This window comes from Somniosus microcephalus, chromosome 3 (assembly GCF_052327205.1).
Source record: "Somniosus microcephalus isolate GS21.2 chromosome 3, FLI_Smic_1.0, whole genome shotgun sequence".
NCBI lineage: Eukaryota > Metazoa > Chordata > Chondrichthyes > Squaliformes > Somniosidae > Somniosus > Somniosus microcephalus.
The window spans coordinates 41457542-41478710 of NC_140989.1; the positions used below are offsets into that span (position 1 = coordinate 41457542).

At 44.9% G+C, this 21169-nt stretch overlaps 1 protein-coding gene across 1 annotated transcript in view; it reads left to right on the plus strand.

Moving 5' to 3' along the window:
* The window catches only part of ryr2a (ryanodine receptor 2a (cardiac)), a 957985-nt gene that overhangs the window by 601085 nt on the left and 335731 nt on the right, over nucleotides 1–21169 (plus strand). The window contains exons 26-28 of the mRNA XM_085980259.1: nucleotides 1116–1263; nucleotides 9418–9626; nucleotides 12287–12461. Of these exons, the coding sequence (XP_085836385.1) occupies nucleotides 1116–1263; nucleotides 9418–9626; nucleotides 12287–12461 (532 nt within the window). The remainder of the gene's footprint in view (nucleotides 1–1115; nucleotides 1264–9417; nucleotides 9627–12286; nucleotides 12462–21169) is intronic.

The following is a 21169-nucleotide window of genomic DNA, read 5'->3' on the forward strand; positions in this document are numbered from 1 at the left end:
CGGGAAAATGAAAACTGGGACCTTCTGTTCTGTATGGCTGGGGTTCAGTGGGTAGCACACTCGCCTCTGAGTCAGAAGGTTGTGGGTTCAAGTCCCACTCCAGGGACTTGAGCACATAAATCTAGGCTGACACTCCAGTGCAGTGCTGAGGGAGTGCCGCACTGTCGGAATTGCTGTCTTTCGGATGAGACGTTAAACCGAGTCCCCGTCTGCTCTCTCCGGTGGGCGTAAAAGATCCCATGGCCCTATTTCGAAGAAGAGTAGGGGAGTTATCCCCGGTGTCCTGGCCATTATTTCTCCTTCAACCAACATAAGAAAAACATATTATCTGGGCATTTTCACATTGCTGTTTGTGGAAGCTTGCTGTGCGCAAATTGGCTGCCGCGTTTCCCACATTACAGCAGTGACTCCACTCCAGAAGTACTTCATTGGCTGTAAAGCGCTTTGAAACGTCCGGTGGTCGTGAAAGGCGCTATATAAATGCAAGTCTTTCTTTTCTTTTATGGCTGATTTACGTACTGCCTCAACCAACAGAACCATCAGGGAATCCCCTTTCCTTCTCCTGATGGTCTCCCTATGAGATGCATTTTCTCCAGTTGAATGCACCATTCACAGTGTTTCACTACTGCTGTTCTGAAACAGGCTGCTGGGAAGGGTTGAAGAGCAGCACAGGATGATCATCCTTTTTTCTTGCCTCCTCACGGTCGGTAATTGCCTGCTTTCTGCCCAGTGCCTCATCGTGCTGGTATGACTGATGTCAGGAGGTTTGTTTGTGAGAAATTATAGGTACAAATACATCTCCAACATCTGCATGATGCAGCACATTGATGCTCCAGGGTTTTACAAAATATAAACGTTTATCTTGTTGCCTGATGTAGACTTGGGAGCAATTGGATATGACAAGAACACATTCGCAATTAATGCTTATCAGACATCACACCTCACAAAACTGTCTCCCTGTACTGAATCACACTTGGACAACTTCTCCTCCCCTCCCCAACGTGAAAACTAATTACTGAGACTGACATACATGCTACCTAATCCTAAAAGCTCCTGAGGGCAGCAATTCTGTTTTTTTGTTGTTGTTATTTCTTAATGTGTTTATTTTATTACAGGATGTCAAAAACAGAAGAAACCCTCGCCTGGTTCCATATACCCTTTTGGATGAGCGCACAAAAAAGTCCAACAAGGACAGCCTGCGGGAGGCAGTTCGCACACTTCTAGGATATGGATATAATTTAGAGGCACCAGACCAAGACCATGGTACATCTCAACTCTTTCTTCTCACACCTAAGATTACATGCCAGGACACATAATGATAAAAGACTAACAGCTATGTCTTCACAGTAGAAGCTAGTTGCCGAATACCGTTATGTTTAGTCAGTGTTCTTTTTTTTATATAACTGTTGTTGTGTCTTTCATCACGTCTTCCTGTACTATGCACCATTCATTCCTGAGCTGAGAAGATGGCAGGAGATTAGCTGTCAGGCCTCTGCCATTCTTGTTCTTGAGCTGAATGTTAGGAGATGTCCATGAGTATGATCTTTCTTCATCACCTTGGGGGAAGCATGTGCCATCCACTTTGGGATTCCCCCCTCAGTGTGGGTCAGAATCAGGAAGTTATTATGAGAGGAATTGAAGGGGAAAGCCAGCAGCTAGCTGACTGATGAATCAACATTTCTGCAAACTATACAAGAACTGTATATTGGATCAAATTAACCAAATGACAGATCTTCATTCAGGAATCTGTGGCGAAGCCAGGTGCTCGATGGACATTGGTAGCTACCTTTGATACAGGTTTGGCACCAATTGAACTGGCACAAATGCTGGCCCCAAGTCCAAAACGCAACCCAATGATTTTTTTTTGATTACTTCACATTTAAACAAGAAACTAAATCTGAAAAATCTCCAGCGTACCACTATTCAAGCAGGCTGACACACTTCCTAATCATGAGGTAATAAAGATATCTTCCTAGCTAATGAGGTCAGGGAATTAAATTGTTATTACAGAGCAGTTGACAAGAGAGTCTTACCCAGTATGGACTACCCTCTAACAGAGAGGACTCATTTCAAGGAAAAATGTCCTTGCCTGTGTTTTTTTCTACTAAATATGCTTAAATATTAATGAGATTCATGAATTAGTGCTTTTATGCAATGGAACATAGGGATAGTAATAGGCCATTCGGCACCCCAAGCCTGTTCTGCCATTCAATCAGATCATGGCTGATCTGTACCTCAACTCTATTTGCCCTCCTTTGATTCATACTGCTTGATCACGTTACCTAACAAAAATCTATCAATCTCAGTCTTGAAACTTTCAATTGACCCAACTTCCACAGTCTTTTGCAGGAGATAGTTCCAGATTTCCACTACTCTTTGTGTGGATAAATGCTTCATGATTTCATTGTGCCCACTTGTTCTGGATTCCCCCCCACCAGAGGAAGTAGTTTCTCTCTATTTATCCTGTTGAATTCTTTTATCATTTAAAATACCTCGATTATATCGCCCCTTTGCCCTTCTAAACACAAGGGAATATAAGCCAAGTTTATATAACCTGTCCTCATAAGTTAACCTATTAAGCCCCGGTACCATTCTAGTGAATCTGTGCTATGCCCCCTCCAAGGCCAATATATCCTTCCTGCCGTGCCCAAAACTGAACACAGCACTCCAGTATGGTCCAACCAAGGTCATTTACAACTGAATCATAACTTTCTCCCCATTGTAATCCAGCCCCCTTGAAATAAAGGCCAACACTCCATTCGCTGTTTTGATTACTTTTTGTACTTGTGCACTAGCTTTTATTAATTTGTGTACATGGACATGCATTAAGAATGAAACTAAAGACAAGCGTTTTCTTTTTAAAAGAGTGTCTCCTTCTTTCATAGTAAGAAGAGATGTATTCATCAAAAATGAGACAAGTGATTACTTGTAAGATGCATATATGCAGGATTTAACATTCAGGGCTGGATTTTATCAATGGAGGCGAGTAGGAGGCGGGACTCCCCCTTTTGGGGTTGTAGTCCCGCCTCCATCGAGTTGTGGCCAACCTACTCGATTTTCCCTTGATTGACCTTGTTGAGCCCGCCCAGCGGGCTCAGCAGGCCAATTAAGGGCCACCCGGCAACAGGTGACATCACAGATTGACATTTCATCTGTCAAGAGCTTTTGACAGATGAAATATCAGCGTTTGACAGCTCTGTGAAGCTGTCAAACACTGACAATCTGTACTCTAAGTTAATTCCTTCCTCTCAGGCTGATTTAGAGATCTCTCCAGAACAGAAAGCAGAGGCTGCAACTTTTGACAGCTCGCGACCATTCTGCTTTCTGTGCCGGTGAGATGAGGGACTCCCGAGACCTGAAGGAAGGAAGCCTTCATTAGTAAGTAAAGGTAAGTAAAACTTATTTAAACACTTTACACACACCAAACACACTTACCTCTGCACTCATGCACCCATCACTCACCTGAACACCGGACATCTCAAACCCTCCAAGCCCTTCAGCCCGACGGTCCGCCTCGCTAACTTGGCGTGGTTTGGAGCCGTCGGGCAGCCCACACTTCAGGGATAAAAATAGGGATTAGGCAAAGAACTGCCTGTTAACAGGCAGTTAATTGGCACTAATCCCCTTCCCGCCTCGGGGAGGCGGCTCCCAGCACAGGTCGGGTACCTGCCTCCTGGGAAACGGGCATGGAGGCGGGTTGGGGGCGGGATGGGTTCGTGCCCCCCGATTTCGCGATTTTAACACCCCACACGCCTCCATTCCCGCCTCCATGGCCCTGGGAAATTCTAGCCCATAGTCTTTTTGTAATGGCTTAGGAGAAAAAAATGCAAGTATTAAAATTGCAGTAAGTAGAGCTTACTACATTGTGGAAAATAGCAGAGAAAAGTTCAAACTACTCTGAGGGCGGTAGGTCCATGGAATATGCTGCCCCAAAAAGCTGTAGAAGCTACATCATTACATAAATTTAAAACAGAAATAGACAGTTTCCTAGAAGTAAAGGGAATTAAGGGTTACGGGGAGCGGGCAGGAATTTGGACATGAGTCTAGGTTCGGATCGGTCATGGCCCTGTGGGTAGCGGAGCGGGCCCAGGGGCCGTGTAGCCTGATCCTGCTCCTATTTCGTGTGTCTAACTCTGTTAGATTCAGGAGATGGTTCTGTGATAGTGGATTGGCGGTTAGGATCAGATCAGCCATGATCTTATTGAATGGCGGAGCAGGCTCGAGGGGCCGATTGGCCTACTCCTGCTCCTATTTCTTATGTTCTTATGAATAGCTTTCAGAGGGAAACTACCATGTATGGTGCCTAATAGCTCATTACCAATGAAGAAATAGCAGGGAATAAGGTGTTTATAAATACATATTAGCTGTTATGGGTGGTAAGGGCATGTGCAGTGTCTATAACAATCAGTTTCCCTGCCGTTAATTTAAGATAATGTGCATAAAATAGAAGTATGTCTGTAATTGGAACTGCTGTGCTGATCTGTGTGGAGACTGGAGCCTGTTGTAACAGACTAATTATACATGTTGTCAAGTTTGATTCCAGCATAGCTTGCAGTCTGCTGTACTGGTGGATGACCTGCTCTTTGTGTTTCAATAAGCTTTTCAAATTATTTCTAACACTGTACATCAAATTATTGTTAATGATTATGGAAAGGGGGAGCGGGAGCTGTTAGTGTTTGGTTTAAGTCAACCAGGCTCTTACGCCTTTAGTATCCCAGCTATATTTGCATTGTCTGCCCATTCGGCACTTAACCAACAGCCATGTAAAATATTGTTTTATGCCTGAGATTCCTTTCCCCCCAATTAACCTAACCAAATGACTTTTCTAAATAAGATTGTCATTTTGACCCTTGTATAGGAATTTGGGACATGGGGTGGGGACTTGGTTCAGCTGTGTCTAGTGATGCATCATGGTTAACCATAGGCACCTGGAGATTGCTTGATTGCCTCAGGGAGTTGAGGAATTTTTTGAGTGTTTTTTCCCCCTGAAATTGGACAGATCTTTTTCTCTAATACAAAAAGAAAATACTGCAGATGCTGGAAATGTGAAATTAAAACAGAAAATGCTGGAGAAACTCAGCAGGTCAGGCAGCATCTGTGAAGAGAGAAACAAGAGTTAACGTTTCAGGTGGATGACCTTTCGTCAGATCTTTTTCTCTATTGTTTTGCCTCTCCAGGAGTTAATGGTTGGAGAAGGTGGTGCACAACGTTGCACTGTCTAATGGATAGGGTGAACATTGGTGGGACTGACAGCTTTTCTCACTTTTCTTTTCATATGTTAACCCTTAACACACTGAAAGATCTGAAAATCCACAGGAATGCACAATACAAATCTTTGACCAGTGGGATAAGGGTTCATTTGGGACAATTAAAATGTTACTTTTTAAAAATCATTCTAACTAAAGCTTTCAAAAGTTTGTACTGACAGGGTTAGAAATGTAGACAATACAATTATTGGCACATAGTGGATTCAGGGATGGTTAAATGTGAGATCGGAATAAATTGAAGAGAAACCATTCCATTCACAAGATCACTTTCTCTGGCTTTTTCAGCAGATTAATTGTCTAAGTTGCTGATAACAGGGAAGAAGTACAGTACATTGTTAACATTGCAACAGCGCTTGCACGCATTTCATTACTTCAACAAAAGCGACATGTTGATCAAGTATTTAAGAGGAGGCGTGCTCTAGTTTTATTTATGCAAGCAGTATATTCCTCTATGTACCTTATTACTGTGCTAGTGAATTTAAATGTCTTGTCAGAGAGTTTGTATAGAACTAGAAAGTCTATAATTCAACAAAAAAAAGACAGTTTAAGAGGCAGTTAGATATTGTGAGCACTCAGACATTTCTATGAATAGATAGGTTAGATGGGCCAAATAGTATCACTCATCTGGCTTTATTTTGTGATCTTTGTGAAAAGGTAGATAGTCTTGAAATATCTAATTTTCATATAGGCTTACATTTATATTAATGCTCATGGTGTGGAGATGCCGGTGTTGGACTGGGGTGGACAAATGTAAGAAGTCACACAACACCAGGTTATAGTCCAACAATTTTATTTGAAATCACAAGCTTTCGGAGCGCTGCTCCTTCGTCAGGTGAAGTGGAGAGATGCATAAAGACACAGCTTATATAGTCAGAGAATAATGCCAGATGATTACAGGTAATCTTTCTAACTGCCATTTATCACACCTCGGCAGAGAGATAATCACAGCAATCAAAGCTGTGAATGGTGTCCAAACAGGTCAGTCAGGAAAACATTACATCAAAGAACAATGAGGTGGGGTCACAAGGGGTCAAATGTTGCAGATGCTGGGGTCTGTATGAAAAACAAAAGAACAGACAAAAGATATTTTTTTTGCTGGAAATCACAGCAGGTCCGGCTGCATCTGTGTAGAGGGAACAAGCCAACGATGACTCGAGTCTGGATGACCCTACGTTATGTGGGGTTACATGTAGCGTGACATGAACCCAAGATCCCGGTTGAGGCCGTCCTCATGAGTGCGGAACTTGGCTATCAGTTTCTGCTCAACGATTTTGCGTTGTCGTGTGTCTCGAAGGCCGCCTTGGAGAATGCTTACCCGAAGATCGGAGGCTGAATGTCCTTGACTGCTGAAGTGTTCCCCGACTGGGAGGGAACACTCTTGCCTGGCGATTGTTGCGCAGTGTCCATTCATCCGTTGTCGCAGTGTCTGCATGGTCTCCAAGGTGGCCTTCGAGACACATGACAACGCAAAATCATCGAGCAGAAACTGATAGCCAAGTTCCGCACCATTCACACCTTTGATTGCTGTGATTATCTCTCTGCCGAGGTGTGATAAATGGCAGTTAGAAAGATTGTTGTGTGACTTCTTACATTTATATTAATGCTGAGTGAGGTCCACATAAATAGCCTGATGTTTCTGGCAACTGCATGAGATTTCTGCAATTTAACAGTTACACTTTGGAAACAGTTCAGAGGTTTACTAGGCTAACACCTGGAATAGGCGGGTTGTCTTATGCGGAAAGGTTGGACAGGCTAGGCTTGTATCTGCTGGAGTTTAGAAGAGTAAGAGGTGACTTGATTGAAACATATAAGATCCTGAGGGGTCTTGACGGGGTGGATGTGGAGAGGATGTTTCCTCTTGTGGGAGAATCTAGAACTAGGGGTCACTGTTTGAAAATAAGGGGGTCACCCATTTAAGACAGAGATGAGAATTTTTTTTCTCACAGAGGTTCGTGAGTCTTTTGGAACTCTTCCTCAGAGGGCGGTAGAAGCAGAGTCTTTGAATACTTTTAAGGCAGAGATAGATAGATTCTTGGTAAGCAAGGAGATGAAAGGTTATCGGGTAGGCGGGAATGTGGAGTAATCAGATCAGCCATGATCTTATTGAATGGCAGAGCAGGCTCGAGGGGCCGAGTGGCCTACTCCTGTTCCTAATTCGTATGTTCTTTCTTTCCCCTTAGCTTTTCTCGCATAACACCATAGAGCATCAAAGCTATGAGAGGAGGTGGTCAATTTCCTCCAGGCCTGACCCAGCAATGCTCTGAAATTAGCTGTGGTATGGAAGTGCATTGACTTTAGCTTAACACTTCCCCACCATTTTATTAAAATTTAAGTATATCAGGAGGATGAGCTGTTTCGTATTTCTCTTTGCCAGAGCAGGGTTTGGGGGTGGGGGGGGGGTGGCGGTGGGGGGAATGAAAATTTGTGCTTCTTAAATTGAGGGATGCCATTCCTGTGCATCTAGGCCACACTAGGTAGGTGACATGAATCAGTCATTCATGAAAGAAAGACTTATGAAATAATACTGAGCGGCCTACGGGTGGCGCTGTCTAGGGAGAGTATAAATACTCGGGCACGGGCCCAGCTTGCGCAGGACATTCTTAACAGGAACTAGTGAAGGACACAACTAGACCTCCATGTTGTAAAACAGTTGATTAAAGCTTTGTTTAACGCTTAGACCAAGTGCCTGGTAGTTTTCTTACGTCAGTAGGGTTGTCATGTCAACCCCTCTGGATTGGCCGGCAGTCTCCCAGAACTGAGGATCGATCTCTCGGCCCAGAAGAAAAATACTTTCTATTGACATTTCATGCCTGCGCACCTCTATAGTCTGGAGTTTCAGTCTTCCGCTGCTATTGGTAGATAAATCCTAAATCCACCAATAACTTCTCAAAGAACAACCCCCAAGCCTAATTCAAGCAGGGTATAGTCCATGTAGCAATAATTAATAGGCAGAGTTAAGTTTTAGCCATTCGGGAAAGGGAGAGAAGCTACTTTATTATTTTTTTTAAATCCTCATTCCTCACCCTCTGTAGCCATGAGCCCTACTCTGATCTGATCTGTCGGAATACGGTGCTGATTTAATTTTGTGGAGAAATGACTTTTATACTTGTGCTTTGCACTGATGTTAGCCCAGCAGATGCCAAGAGGGTTTGGCTCACTTTCTTCTGTAGTGCTGTCAGCTTGGATTAGGGGGGGTTGTTAATGGTACTTCTGCAGGGCAGTTCAGTGGAATTTACGCGTGTGAGGGATAGCTTGTGACGTAAGAAAACTACCAGGCACTTGGTCTAAGCGTTAAACAAAGCTTTAATCAACTGTTTTACAACATGGAGGTCTAGTTGTGTCCTTCACTAGTTCTTGTTAAGAATGTCCTGCGCAAGCTGGGCCCATGCCCGAGTATTTATACTCTCCCTGGACAGCGCCACCCGTAGGCCGCTCAGTATTATTTCATAAGTCTTTCTTTCATGAATGACTGATTCATGTCAGCTTGTATTCTACATTGCCTGTGATCAGTTGTGGCATTTAGTACAGTGCAGTCTCTTTATAACATACCGTGTAACAATTTGATCCTGCTTATAAAGCAACATATTGATCCTTCCCAAGAGTATTAAAAAAAATCCGTCTTTTTTTTGTTTTATGTTTGCACAAGAAGCGTTCGGGGAGACAGGAGAATCCCAGTGGGAAAGGATTCCTGTGATCGTTACGTGTAGCAAAATCTTAAATGGGTTGAGGAAAATTCCCTCTGCTATTTCTAGCACAATTGCTAGGAAACGAGCAACGCAACAAACATTTGCTAAAGTAACCAGCGCTGACAGAGAAGTGTGACTCAAAATTGGGACAACAGGAAGTAAGCTTTGTGGGCAGGTGGCCTGAATCCTGCGGAAGATTTTTTCACAATATATAGCTCACGGTGGTCATGTGATCAAATATCACATGATCAAATGTCAAGCCTCCAGGAATGCGTCCAACCAGAGTTGGCAACCCTAACACTAGGCGCTGGGTTGGAACTAGAGGCCTTTGCAGCTGATAGGCAGAGGAAAACGTTAATCCCTTCAGTTCCTATGAGGTTGCTATGTTTATTTAAATCATACTTTTCTTACTGAAATGTGAAATCATATATATTTCATTGTGTGTGGGTTTTTTTTAATTGTAGCTGCAAGATCTGATCTGTCGAACAATGTGGCAGAGAGGTTCCGCATTTTCCGTGCTGAGAAAACCTATGCAGTGAAAAGCGGGAAGTGGTACTTTGAGTTTGAAGCCGTGACAGCTGAAGACATACGCATTGGCTGGACCAGACCAGGCTGCCGCCCAGATCAGGAGCTTGGGACGGATGATCAGTCCTTTGTTTTTGATGGTTTCAAGGTTCGTATGCTTTAAAACAGACACGTCAAGGACTGTCCCCGTGTGTCGATATGAACAGAAAGAAATAAAAATGATCAGATCCAAATGTATTAATCACTTTACTCTCTATATTTCAATAGTCTTTTTGCTGCTGAATTATTATTCAGTACATGTTGTGATTCACAAACACTGCTTTGAAAAAAAAAGATAAAGTTTGCTAAGGGGAGAATTTTATGCCCGATGGGCATAAATTACACCAGTGCTGGGGAATGAAAAGTGTCACCCAATTTAGCATGAAGAATTCACTGGTCAGATGCAGCACCGCCAGTAAAGCTCTCTCTACTCTGCCCTAGCAATCTGCCTTACCCCTACCTCAGAAGAGTATCCCCTAATGCTTGAGCTTTAATTTTTCCACTATCCCACACCAAAGGGTGGAAATTGCGGTTGGAGGCTTGCCGCACCAACCTGATTGCTCCGGACCTTCAAACACTTGCGCTCCTGGGCCTGCAGGCCCACTCATCCCAGGGGTGCAGGAGGTTCGCGAGCGTCCTTGAGATCACGTGGGCCAAGCCAATTAATGACAATGTTTATGGGGATTCCATTTACGTACAGAATCCTCATAAGCATAATGGAAATCCCCATAAAAATACATTTTAACAACACAAATAAAAATAAATCATGACAGGTTAAAAATGAATTAAAATACCATTTAGTTAAACATTTAAAATAAAAATGTAATTTTTTTGAAAAATAAATTAAACATTTCTAAATGGGACAAAAATAACCTAATCTAATTTTAAATGTGAGGGAATGCTTAAATGATTTTTAACATTTTATTTTAGCATTTATTTAAACCATAATGCTGGTTTAAAAAAAGGCCTTATGCCTGCTTTTACCAGGTCACAGAAATCACAGAAACCCCACAGTGCAGATAGAGGCCATTTCGGCCCATCGAGCCTGCACCGACACATATCCCACCTGATCCCCGTAACCCCTACTCCAACACATATCCCACCCTATCCCCGTAACCCCACGTATTTAATCCCCCTAACACTAAGGGCCAATTTATCATAGCCAATCGACCTAACCCGCACATCTTTGGACTGTGGGAGGAAACCGGAGCACCCGGAGGAAACCCACGCAAACACGGGGAGAATGTGCAAACTCCACACAGACAGTCGCCCGAGGCCGGATTCGAACCCGGGTCCCTGGCGCTGTGAGGCAACAGTGCTAACCACTATGCCACCGTGCTGCCCCTGTGTAAGGGTTTGGTGGGTATGCGCTGGGCAAATAGCCCAACTCTGTGCCAGCCAATGCCAGTTTTCAGCGGATGTGTACGATCTGTCAAGCTGAAACTTGACATCGCAAATTCCGGGTTCTCGCGCACGTGCATCGCATGCGGAAGCCCGGAACTCGCGGGGCACTTATGACAGCCAGCGTACACCATAAAATCCGGGCCCAATCGTCCTTAGAACCATAGAAGTTTACAGCGCAGAAAGAGGCCATTCAGTCCATTGGGGAGCCATTTTCACCTGCTGGCCACTCGCTTCTCGCATGAAGAATGGGCTGCAAGCAGAGGAAAATTAAGGGGGGGCCTCGGTCACCCTTTTGGATCCCCGAGGCAATTTTGAGGCAGGCCTGTAAATGGGCACACAGCACCCCTGCCTGTTTCGGGTGGGAAGCTGTTTAAATATGCAAATAGGGGTTGTATGCCACTGTGGAAGTCCAGTTGCAATTTTAAAGTACAGATGGGCAGATTGCACACTGCAGGTGCTCCTCCCATTTGTAACAGGTGGTGGGTGAGTGGGCTAACCAGCGGCTCTTACAGGGACCGGCTATGGCCAACAGTTTTTTTCTTATTTTTCTGGAGCCAGCAGGAATGCTCTGCTTGGCTCCATAAAATTGCTGTGGGCCACTGCTGGCCCATGCCTGGCCCCCTCTGGGACTGATAACCCCACCCCTGCCCAAGCCTGTCTGTAGGAGCCGGTTGATTTCCTGCCCTCCTATAACCTGCAAGCTGCGGTGGAACACCTGTTTGGTACCTGCAGCTTGCTGGCCACATATAATGAAGCCTGAACCTGAAAATGGCGGGGGCCTCCCTTTGTGTGGATTTCCGATTTCCATTTTCAATGGATTTTATTTTCTTCCTCTTTACAATTCCCTGTCTGAGAGTGAGCAGCCAGGCAACTTGATCTCTGGTCTCTACCAATGGGTGTTCTTGAACCAGATGATGAGAGGTGTGCAAGAACAGCCCGGAAGTGACTTGCGATTTATTTTGTTCCCCCCCCTCCCCCCCCCCCCGGACGGCGCCCTCAACTGGCCGTTCAGTAGTACTGCCTGAGTTACTTCTTGTAGAAGTTGCGATTTATGACGCCAGGTAAGTACCCACCACAAAGCAGATGTCCTCCTTCATTTTAATTAATAAGAAAGATGTATCATTTGACCCATCCTATATCGTAACGTGCTAAAAGATTGCCAAAAATAATGGTGTTTAATGCAAACGAAAACCCTCATTCTTTGTGTAGAATTTCTCCAATGATTTCCTACCGTGTTTATCCAGTGAATGATTGGACAATGACAGAATGTGTAGAGATTGAACTCTGCTCTACTTAACATTCAACGTGCAGCGGTTGCACTGCTTTGTTCACTGTGTAATCGTTTGCACGTGATGTATGCCGCAGGCACAACGGTGGCACCAGGGTAATGAGCACTTTGGCCGTTCCTGGCAGGCAGGGGATGTCGTCGGCTGCCTGGTCGACATGAACGAGTATACCATGACATTCACACTGAACGGGGAGGTTCTGCTGGATGACTCGGGCTCAGAACTTGCATTCAAGGACTTTGAAGTTGCAGATGGTAAGCAGGAACTAATACGCATTTTGGAAAAGAGTCTTACCATTAGTATGTTACTTAAAAAAAAAACACCACACGGAGCAGTTAGAAATAAATGTTAATCGACTGCCTCATCCTGTTGCACACCTTTGAGAACTATTAGCCTTACTTCAATACTGGGTAAAATAATGGAATTGATTACTGTTATCAAGTATAATCTTGAGGACTACCTGTACCATAATCTGGCATGCAGCAGTCAACATGGATTCAGAAGGGGAGATCCTATCTGACCAACTTACTTGATTTCTTTGAGTACATTGCATTCTAAATAAAAGCCCTGTGATATGATGTACCGAGACTCTGTGGCCCCAATATTTACCGAGCTGCGTGTTTGAGCAGGGGGAGGAGTTATGGACGGGAAACCCGGAAGTATGGGTTTCCCGAACGTCCTGCAGGATGTCTTTCAGATTTTTTTCTCCAGGTTTTCCACCCAACAGCCAGCCAAATTGACAGGCTGGCTGCCTGTCGGGTGGGAAAATCTGCAGCACAAGGGCGCAGCGGAGGAGCAGGTAGTGAGGCAGGGAGAGATCAGCGTCAGGGGGGCAGGCGGGGGTGAGGGGAGAGATTGCGGGGGAGCGTGATGGTGGTTGGGGGGTAAAGCGTGGTTTTGGGGACGAGATGGTGGTCAGGGGGGTGAGTTGGTGGTTGGGGGGTAGGGCATGGTCGGGGGTGTGAGGTGGTGGTTGGGGGGACGAGATGCTGGTCAGGGGGAGGGTAGAGATCGTGGTGGTGGGGTGGGAAGCAGACAGATCGTGGGGGGGGCGGTGGGTGCAGTTTACAGGTTCCCTTGCTGGGCCTGGTGGAAACACTCCTACTCCTCCTGGCCCACAAGCAGTGCTGTAAAGGCACTTATCTTATAGATCCAGCCCTTCTCGCCTCCTTTTACTTACTGGGTTTCCGGAGGCATGAAAGAAGACTTGTAAATGATACAAAATGAATACGGTTTGTTCGGATTTTTGAAAAGTATTTGATGAAGTAACACACAAGAGATTTCTGGCAAAGATAAATGGTCTTTGTAATTAAGTACATAAGAACATAAGAAATAGGAGCAGGAGTAGGCCAATCGGCCCCTCGAGCCTGCTCCACCATTCAATAAGATTATGGCTGATCTGATCCTAACCTCAAATCTACTATCACTCTACAACCCACCCGAACCCATGTGATCTCCCGGGAGAGGCGAAAAACCAGATAAAAAACCCAATGGCCAATTTGGGAGAAAAAATCTGGGAAATTCCTCTCCGACCCATCTAGGCGATCGAAACTCGTCCAGGAGATCACTCTGTCTCTATATTTTCTACAGTACTTACCTTCTGTAAAAGGTGATCTCCACCCCAGCCAGAAACAGGAATAGAATCAACTCCTGAAATCTAACACAGAATTAGAACACAAGAAATAGGAGCAGAACCAGGCTACATGGCCCCTGGGCCCGCTCCGCTACCCACAGGGCCATCACCGTTCTGAACCTAGACTCATGTCCAATTTCCTGCCCGCTCCCCGTAACCCCTAATTCCCTTTACTTCTAGGAAACTGTCTATTTCTGTTTTAAATTTATTTAATGATGTAGCTTCCACAGCTTTCTGGGGCAGCAAATTCCACAGACCTACCACCCTCTGAGTGAAGAAGTTTCTCCTCATCTCAGTTTTGAAAGAGCAGCCCCTTATTCTAAGATTATGCCCCCTAGTTCTAGTTTCACCCATCATTGGGAACATCCTCACCGCATCCACCCGATCAAGCCCCTTCACAATCTTATATGCTTCAGTAAGATCGCCTCTCATTCTTCTGAACTCCAATGAGTAGAGTCCCAATCTACTCAACCTCTCCTCATATGTCCACCCCCTCATCCCCGGGATTAACCGAGTGAACCTTCTTTGCACTGACTCGAGAGCAAGTATGTCTTTTCTTAAGTATGGACACCAAAACTGTATGCAGTATTCCAGGTGCGGTCTCACCAATACCTTGTACAACTGCAACAATACCTCCCTGTTTTTATATTCTATTCCCCTAGCAATAAAAGGCAACATTCCATTGGCCTTCTTGATCACTTGCTGCACCTGCATACTAACCTTTTGAGTTTCGTGCACCAGGACCCCCAGATCCCTTTGTACTACAGTACTTCACAGTTTCTTGCCATTAAGATAATAACTTGTTCTATGATTTTTCCTGCCAAAGTGCATAACCTCACACTTTCCAGTATTGTATTCCATCTGCCAAATCTCTGCCCACTTACTTAGCCTGTCTATGTCCCTTTGCAGGTTTTTTATGTCCTCCTCACTCACTACTTTCCCTCCCATCTTTGTATCATCTGCAAACTTGGATATGTTACACTTGGTCCCCTCCTCCAAATCGTTAATATAGATTGTAAAGAGTTGGGGACCCAGCACTGACCCCTGCGGAACACCACTAGTTACTGATTGCCAGTCTGAGAATGAACCATTTATCCCAACTCTCTGCTTTCTGTTAGATAGCCAATCCTCCACCCATGCCAGAATATTACCCCCAATCCCGTGATTTTTTATCTTGAGCAATAATCTTTTGTGTGGCACCTTGTCAAATGCCTTTTGGAAGTCTAAATACACTACGTCCACTGGTTCCCCTTTATCCACCCTGTATGTTACTTCCTCAAAGAACTCAAGCAAATTTGTCAAACATGACTTACCCTTCATAAAGGCAGAGGGTGATGGTCGAAGGTTGCTTTTGTGACTGGAAGCCTGTGTCCAGTGGGGTACCTCAGGGATCGGTGCTGGGTCCCTTGCTGTTTGTGATCTACATTAATGATTTGGATGAGAATGTAAAGGGTATGATCAGTAAGTTCGCGGATGACACGAAAATTGGTGGGGTGGTAAATTGCGAGGAGGAAAGCCTCAGGCTACAGGACAATATTAACGGGTTGGTCAGATGGGCGGAAAAGTGGCAAATGGAATTTAACCCGGAAAAGTGCGAGGTGATGCATTTTGGACGGACAAATAAGGCAAGGGAATACACAATGAGTGGTAGGACCCTAGGAAGTACAGAGGGTCAGAGGGACCTTGGTGTACATGTACATAATTCCCTGAAGGCAGTGGAACAGGTAGATAAGGTGGTTAAAAAGGCTTATGGGATACTTGCCTTCATTAGCAGAGGCATAGAATATAAGAGCAGGGAGGTTATGATGGAGCTGTACAAAACGCTGGTGAGGCCACAGCTGGAGTACTGTGTGCAGTTCTGGTCGCCTCACTATAGGAAGGATGTGATTGCTTTGGAGAGGGTGCAGAGAAGATTCACCAGGATGTTACCTGGGATGGAGCGCCTCAGCTATGAAGAGAGACTGGACAGGCTGGGGTTGTTTTCCTTGGAGCAAAGAAGGCTGAGGGGGGACCTGATTGAGGTGTACAAAATGATGAGGGGCATAGATAGGGTAGATAAAGAGGAACTTTTCCCCTTAGTAGGGGGGTCAATAACAAGGGGGCACAGATTCAGGGTAAGGGGCAGGAGATTTAGGGGGGATTTGAGGAGGAACTTTTTCACCCAGAGGGTGGTTGGAAGCTGGAACTCACTGCCTGAAAGGGTGGTAGAGGCAGGAACCCTCACAACATTCAAGAAGCATTTGGATGAGCACTTGAAATGCCATTGCATACAAGGCTATGGACCAAATGCTGGAAAATGGGATTAGACTGGACAGGGAGGGATGGGCGGCGCAGACACGATGGGCCGAAGGGCCTCTTTCTGTGCTGTAAAACTCTATGACTCTATGACTCTAAAACCATGCTGACTTTGTCCTATTAAATTATGTTTATCCAAATGTCCCGTTACTGTCTCCTTAATAATGGACTCTAAAATTTTACCAACCACAGATGTTAGACTAACAGGTCTATAGTTTCCAGCCTTCTGCCTAATACCCTTTTTAAATAAGGGTATTACATTAGCAGTTTTCCAATCTGCCGGGACCTTTGCTGAGTCCAGGGAGTTTTGGAAAATTATTACCAATGCATCCACAATCCTTACCGCTACTTCCCTTAAGCCCCTAGGATGTAAGCCATCAGGTCCAGGGGATTTATCCACCTTGAGTCCCATTATTTTACCAAATACCACTTCCTTAGTGATTTTAATCGTATTTAGCTCCTCACCTCCTAGAGCCCCCTGTTTGTCCAGTATTGGGATATTCTTAGTGTCCTCTACCGTAAAGACTGATACAAAATATTTGTTCAGCGTTTTTGCCATCTCCATGTTTCCCACCATTAATTTCCCGGTCTCATCCTCTAAGGGACCAACATTTACTTTAGCCACCCTTTTACTTTTTATATAACTATAGAAACTTTTGCTATCTGTTTTTATATTTTTTGCTAATTTAGTTTCATCATCTATCTTCCCTTTCTTAATCAATCTTTTAGTTATTTTTTGCTGTCTTTTAAAGACTTGCCAATCTTCTATCCTCCCACTAGATTTGGCTACCTTATATGCCCTTGTTTTTAGTTGGATACTATCCTTAATTACTTTACTTAGCCACGGATGGCTATCTTTTCTTTTACACCCTTTTTCCCTCAGTGGAATATATATTTTTTGGAAGTTGTAAAAGAACTCCTTAAATGTACACCACTGATCATGTACCATCTTACCCTTTAATCTATTTTCCCAGTCCACTCTAATCAATTCCGCTCTCATACCTTCATAGTCTCCTTTATTCAAGCTCAGCACGCTTGTTTGAGATCCAACCTTCTCACCCTCTAATTGAATATGGAGTTCAACCATGTTATGGTCACTCATTCCAAGGGGATCCTTTACTAGGACATTTTTAATTAATCCTGTCTCATTACACAGGACCAAATCTAAGGTTGCTTGCCCCCTGGTCGGTTCAGTTACATACTGCTCAAGAAACCCATCCCTAATACACTCAATGAACTCATCCTCAAGGCTGCCCTGCCCAATTTGATTTGTCCAGTTAATATGATCATTAAAATCCCCCATAATTATAGCTGTTCCCTTATTACAAGCCTTAACTATTTCCTGATTAATACTCTGTCCAACAGAGTTACAACTGTTCGGAGGCCTATAGACTACGCCCACTAGTGTTTTTTTCCCCTTATTATTCCTTATCTCCACCCAAACTGTTTCACTATCCTGATCCTTTGACCCAATATTATTTCTCTGTATTACAGTGATTCCTTCCTTTATTAACATAGCCACCCCACCTCCCCTTCCTTCCTGCCTGTCCTTCCTGATTGTTAAATAACCTGGTATGTTTAATTCCCAGTCATGGTCACCCTGCAGCCATGTTTCTGTAATGGCCACAAGATCATACCCATATGTAGTTATTTGTGCCATTAACTCGTCCATTTTGTTACGAATGCTATGTGCATTCAGATAAAGAACTTTCAAATATGTTTTATGACACTTAATTCCTGCTTTTTCCCCTTTTACTACTTTACCTTTTAATCCATACCTTCTGCCCCTTCCTGACACGCTCTGTTTTTTAATTCCCCCACTGCTACCTAAGTCTATGACCTTCTCTGTTGTCATTTGTATTATTTGCTCTCTAGGAACCTCCCCCCCACTAGTTAGTTTAAAAGAAAGATGGCCACGTGGATAGAGTGGTGGTTGGAGGGCAGAACGTACAGGATAGGGATAAAGGGAAGAATCTTGGACTGAAAATGCATGTTTTGAAGTTTTGCTGGCATGCCTTTTTAAAGTTAGCCATGAGAAATCAACATCTTGGAAACCCACTAACTCACTGTAGCATCGACAGGTTGTATCAATGAGTTCGTGAACTATCCACGTTAGTCTTGACTTTGATTTTTTTTTTCTAGCTCTACAATGTACTTGACAGATACTTCTGACAATCATGGTGGTCTGTCGAGTGCCGTGTAAATACACTGATTAATGCTTTACCAGCCTTTCTCGTGGAATAGCAAACATGCCCTGAGTTTAATTCGGAGCGGGAATCCGCAGTGCTTGGGCCTGAAGCGGGCGTTGATCTGTCCAGCCCTGCCAGGCTCTCTCTCTCTCTCCCTTCTAGGAAGAGTTAAAATCTCCCGCGGCCCAGTTTAAATTTCCTGATGCTGACTGCTGCCCGTTTCCAGCGGGGATGGGCTGGGGGCCGGTGGGCGGGAGTGGGAAATTTTTGTGTGGCTGTAGACCGTTGCTCGGCAAGGTAAGTGAGTGGGGGGTTCCGGGTCAATACCGGCCGGAGAAGGGCGGGAGGCGGGGGGAGGGGGAAAGCCCGGTGCAGAGGAGGCCCAAGGTTTCCTGGTTTCAAGGTTTCAGATGTTGCCTGGCCTGCCGAGTTTTTCCAGCATTTTCTGTTGTTATTTCCAAGGTTTCGTTGTTGGGCCAGGAAGAGCACTCCTGCACCTTCTCCTGGGCCACAAACAATCTCTCAATAATTTAGAAATGAATGCTTAACTGGCCTGATGCTGCTTACCTCCAGCCTTTGCTGCCGACTCTTAGACTGTGCATGATTCGCACATCACCGAGTTAAATTGCCGTTGAGGTCCCAATGACATCATTGGACATTTATGACATCCCCTGCACGCTCTCAAAAACCCAGGCGATAAAATGTCGTCGGGGGTGGGGTGGGGTGGTGCGGAAATGCTATGGGAACGCGGGTCTTGCGCCCGGCCTCCATTTTGACACCCCCATCTGCACTGTTCCTACCGGGCGGGTAAGGTTAACATCAACCCTTATATTACTGCACTGAGCTGTGAATCAACAGTTTTTCTGGGACATCATTACTTCATCATGAATCATAAAATCTATCCAGTGGAGAGTAATTGAATTTGAGAACATGTTGCAGTCTGAGTGTTGTGGTGATAGTGCTGCTCGTAGCACCTGATTTATGCTGTTTATATTCATGACGTGTCCTTCATCTGCTAACACAGCGGACAGCCTGAAGAGGGTGAGAGACAGAGTAGGCAGAGAGCCTGCTGTGTCCCACGAAATGAGATGCAATGATAGACTCTGAGAAATTAACTTGTACGGGCTTTGGTTTTTAAATTCACTACCAGTTCCCAAAGTCTAACAAGGTTAATAATGCATTAGCCAGTGCTGTAATAACACAGTGCAGAACTGATTCACATATTTTATCACATTCAGTAAAGTCGCAGATTGCAAAACAGTTTGATTGATGAATTATCTCTTCTGACGAGAGCGTCAGTGTTGCTGTTTTCAAGAGAAACTTCCTAACAAATGTTACTTTTGGTACGTTCAACCAGAAGGATTTAATTCTATTTAAATCCAGTTAAATGATTAATACCTGAAAGCAGAGTAACAGCACTCTGAGCTGAATTTTAATGGGGAAGGCGGGTTGGTAGGGGGGTGCTCTGAAGCGGTCAGGAAACCTGGGAGAATGGCTTTCCCGCAGGCTCTGCCAAATTTAACGGCAGGGCCTGATTTGCATGGGAAACCTCTGGTTCCCACCCGCAGCTAGCCAGATTGAGAGGTTGGCTGGCTCCAGGCGGGTAGGCCTGTGGCACTAGGCCACAGAGAAGAGGGAGGGGAGGGATCGCTTCGACCTGAGGAGCATGGCGGAGGGTGGGGGGGGGCAGTTGGAAGAGGATCAGGGGCCGAGACCAGCACGGGGTGGTGGGGGGGAGGTCGAAAAAGGATTGGGGGCCGGAGGAGCAGGGGAAGGGCCATAGGAACTGGGGGTAGAGGGGTCAGCAACGATCGGGGGCCAAAGGAGCAGATCAGGGGGTGGGGAGGCCTCGTGGGGGGTCTCCGATCATGGGGGGTGGATTAGGCAGGGATGCTGGTTTCAGGAGGTAAACGTACCTCCTAGATCCACCAATCCTCGCCTTGCATTAGCTGGCGGGTTTCACGAGGCCTGCAAAACCCAACCAGCCTCATTATAATATTTAAATAGACGGCCTGCCTCCTACGAGCGGGTTGGCTGCCCGCCCCTCCTGTTCCGCCTCCGTTAAAACCGTAAGTGGGTGGGTTGGAGGCTGGTTCTGGGCGGGATTCAGATTTTTAACACGTTACCTTCCCACATGACCCCAACCCACCCGTTTTTTTTTAAGTTAAATTTCCCCCAGTATCCCCTTAATTATTCTGTCTCCTGATTGACGAATTATATTGTTTAAATTTCATCTCTCTTCCAACTCCTCAGCTGTTGATGTTATCCTTCTGGTATATATGTCGGAAACGTAGCTTTATTTAAGTAGATGTGAGGAACACGCATTTTGGATGAAATGAGTTGCAAACCCAGCCCTCCTGATTCTCGGGTGCACTCCAAGGATGAACTTTTTATTTGACGTGGAGACACGGAAGGGGTGGAAAAAATCAGCAAAGAATGCACCATACCTTTGTGTCATTCGGAATTTCACCTGTTTATTCAGATGGAAATGGCACCTTCAAAACAAAGAAGCCGTTTCTACTGAATCAAAATTCCAGTGTGTGAAAGGGAGCAATTTCTTGTCTTTTTCAAATAAAGGACACTCGGGCAGTTTTGCACAGGCTATCTTTTTACAGTATGGGCAAACTATTTTTGTAAAATTCTTACACTTGAGCTCCACTGATAGCTCAGTTGGTAAACTTGTTCCCTAGAATGGAACTGAGCCACACAAACCAGTAAGAACCTGGATTTAATTCTTGGCCTGGGTGGTGTTAGTGATCTTGGCTATTGATGTAAGCCAAAAGCGGACCAAGTGATATACAAGGTCGACGCTTAGTTGGGTACAGATGACAGACTTCGAGTGATG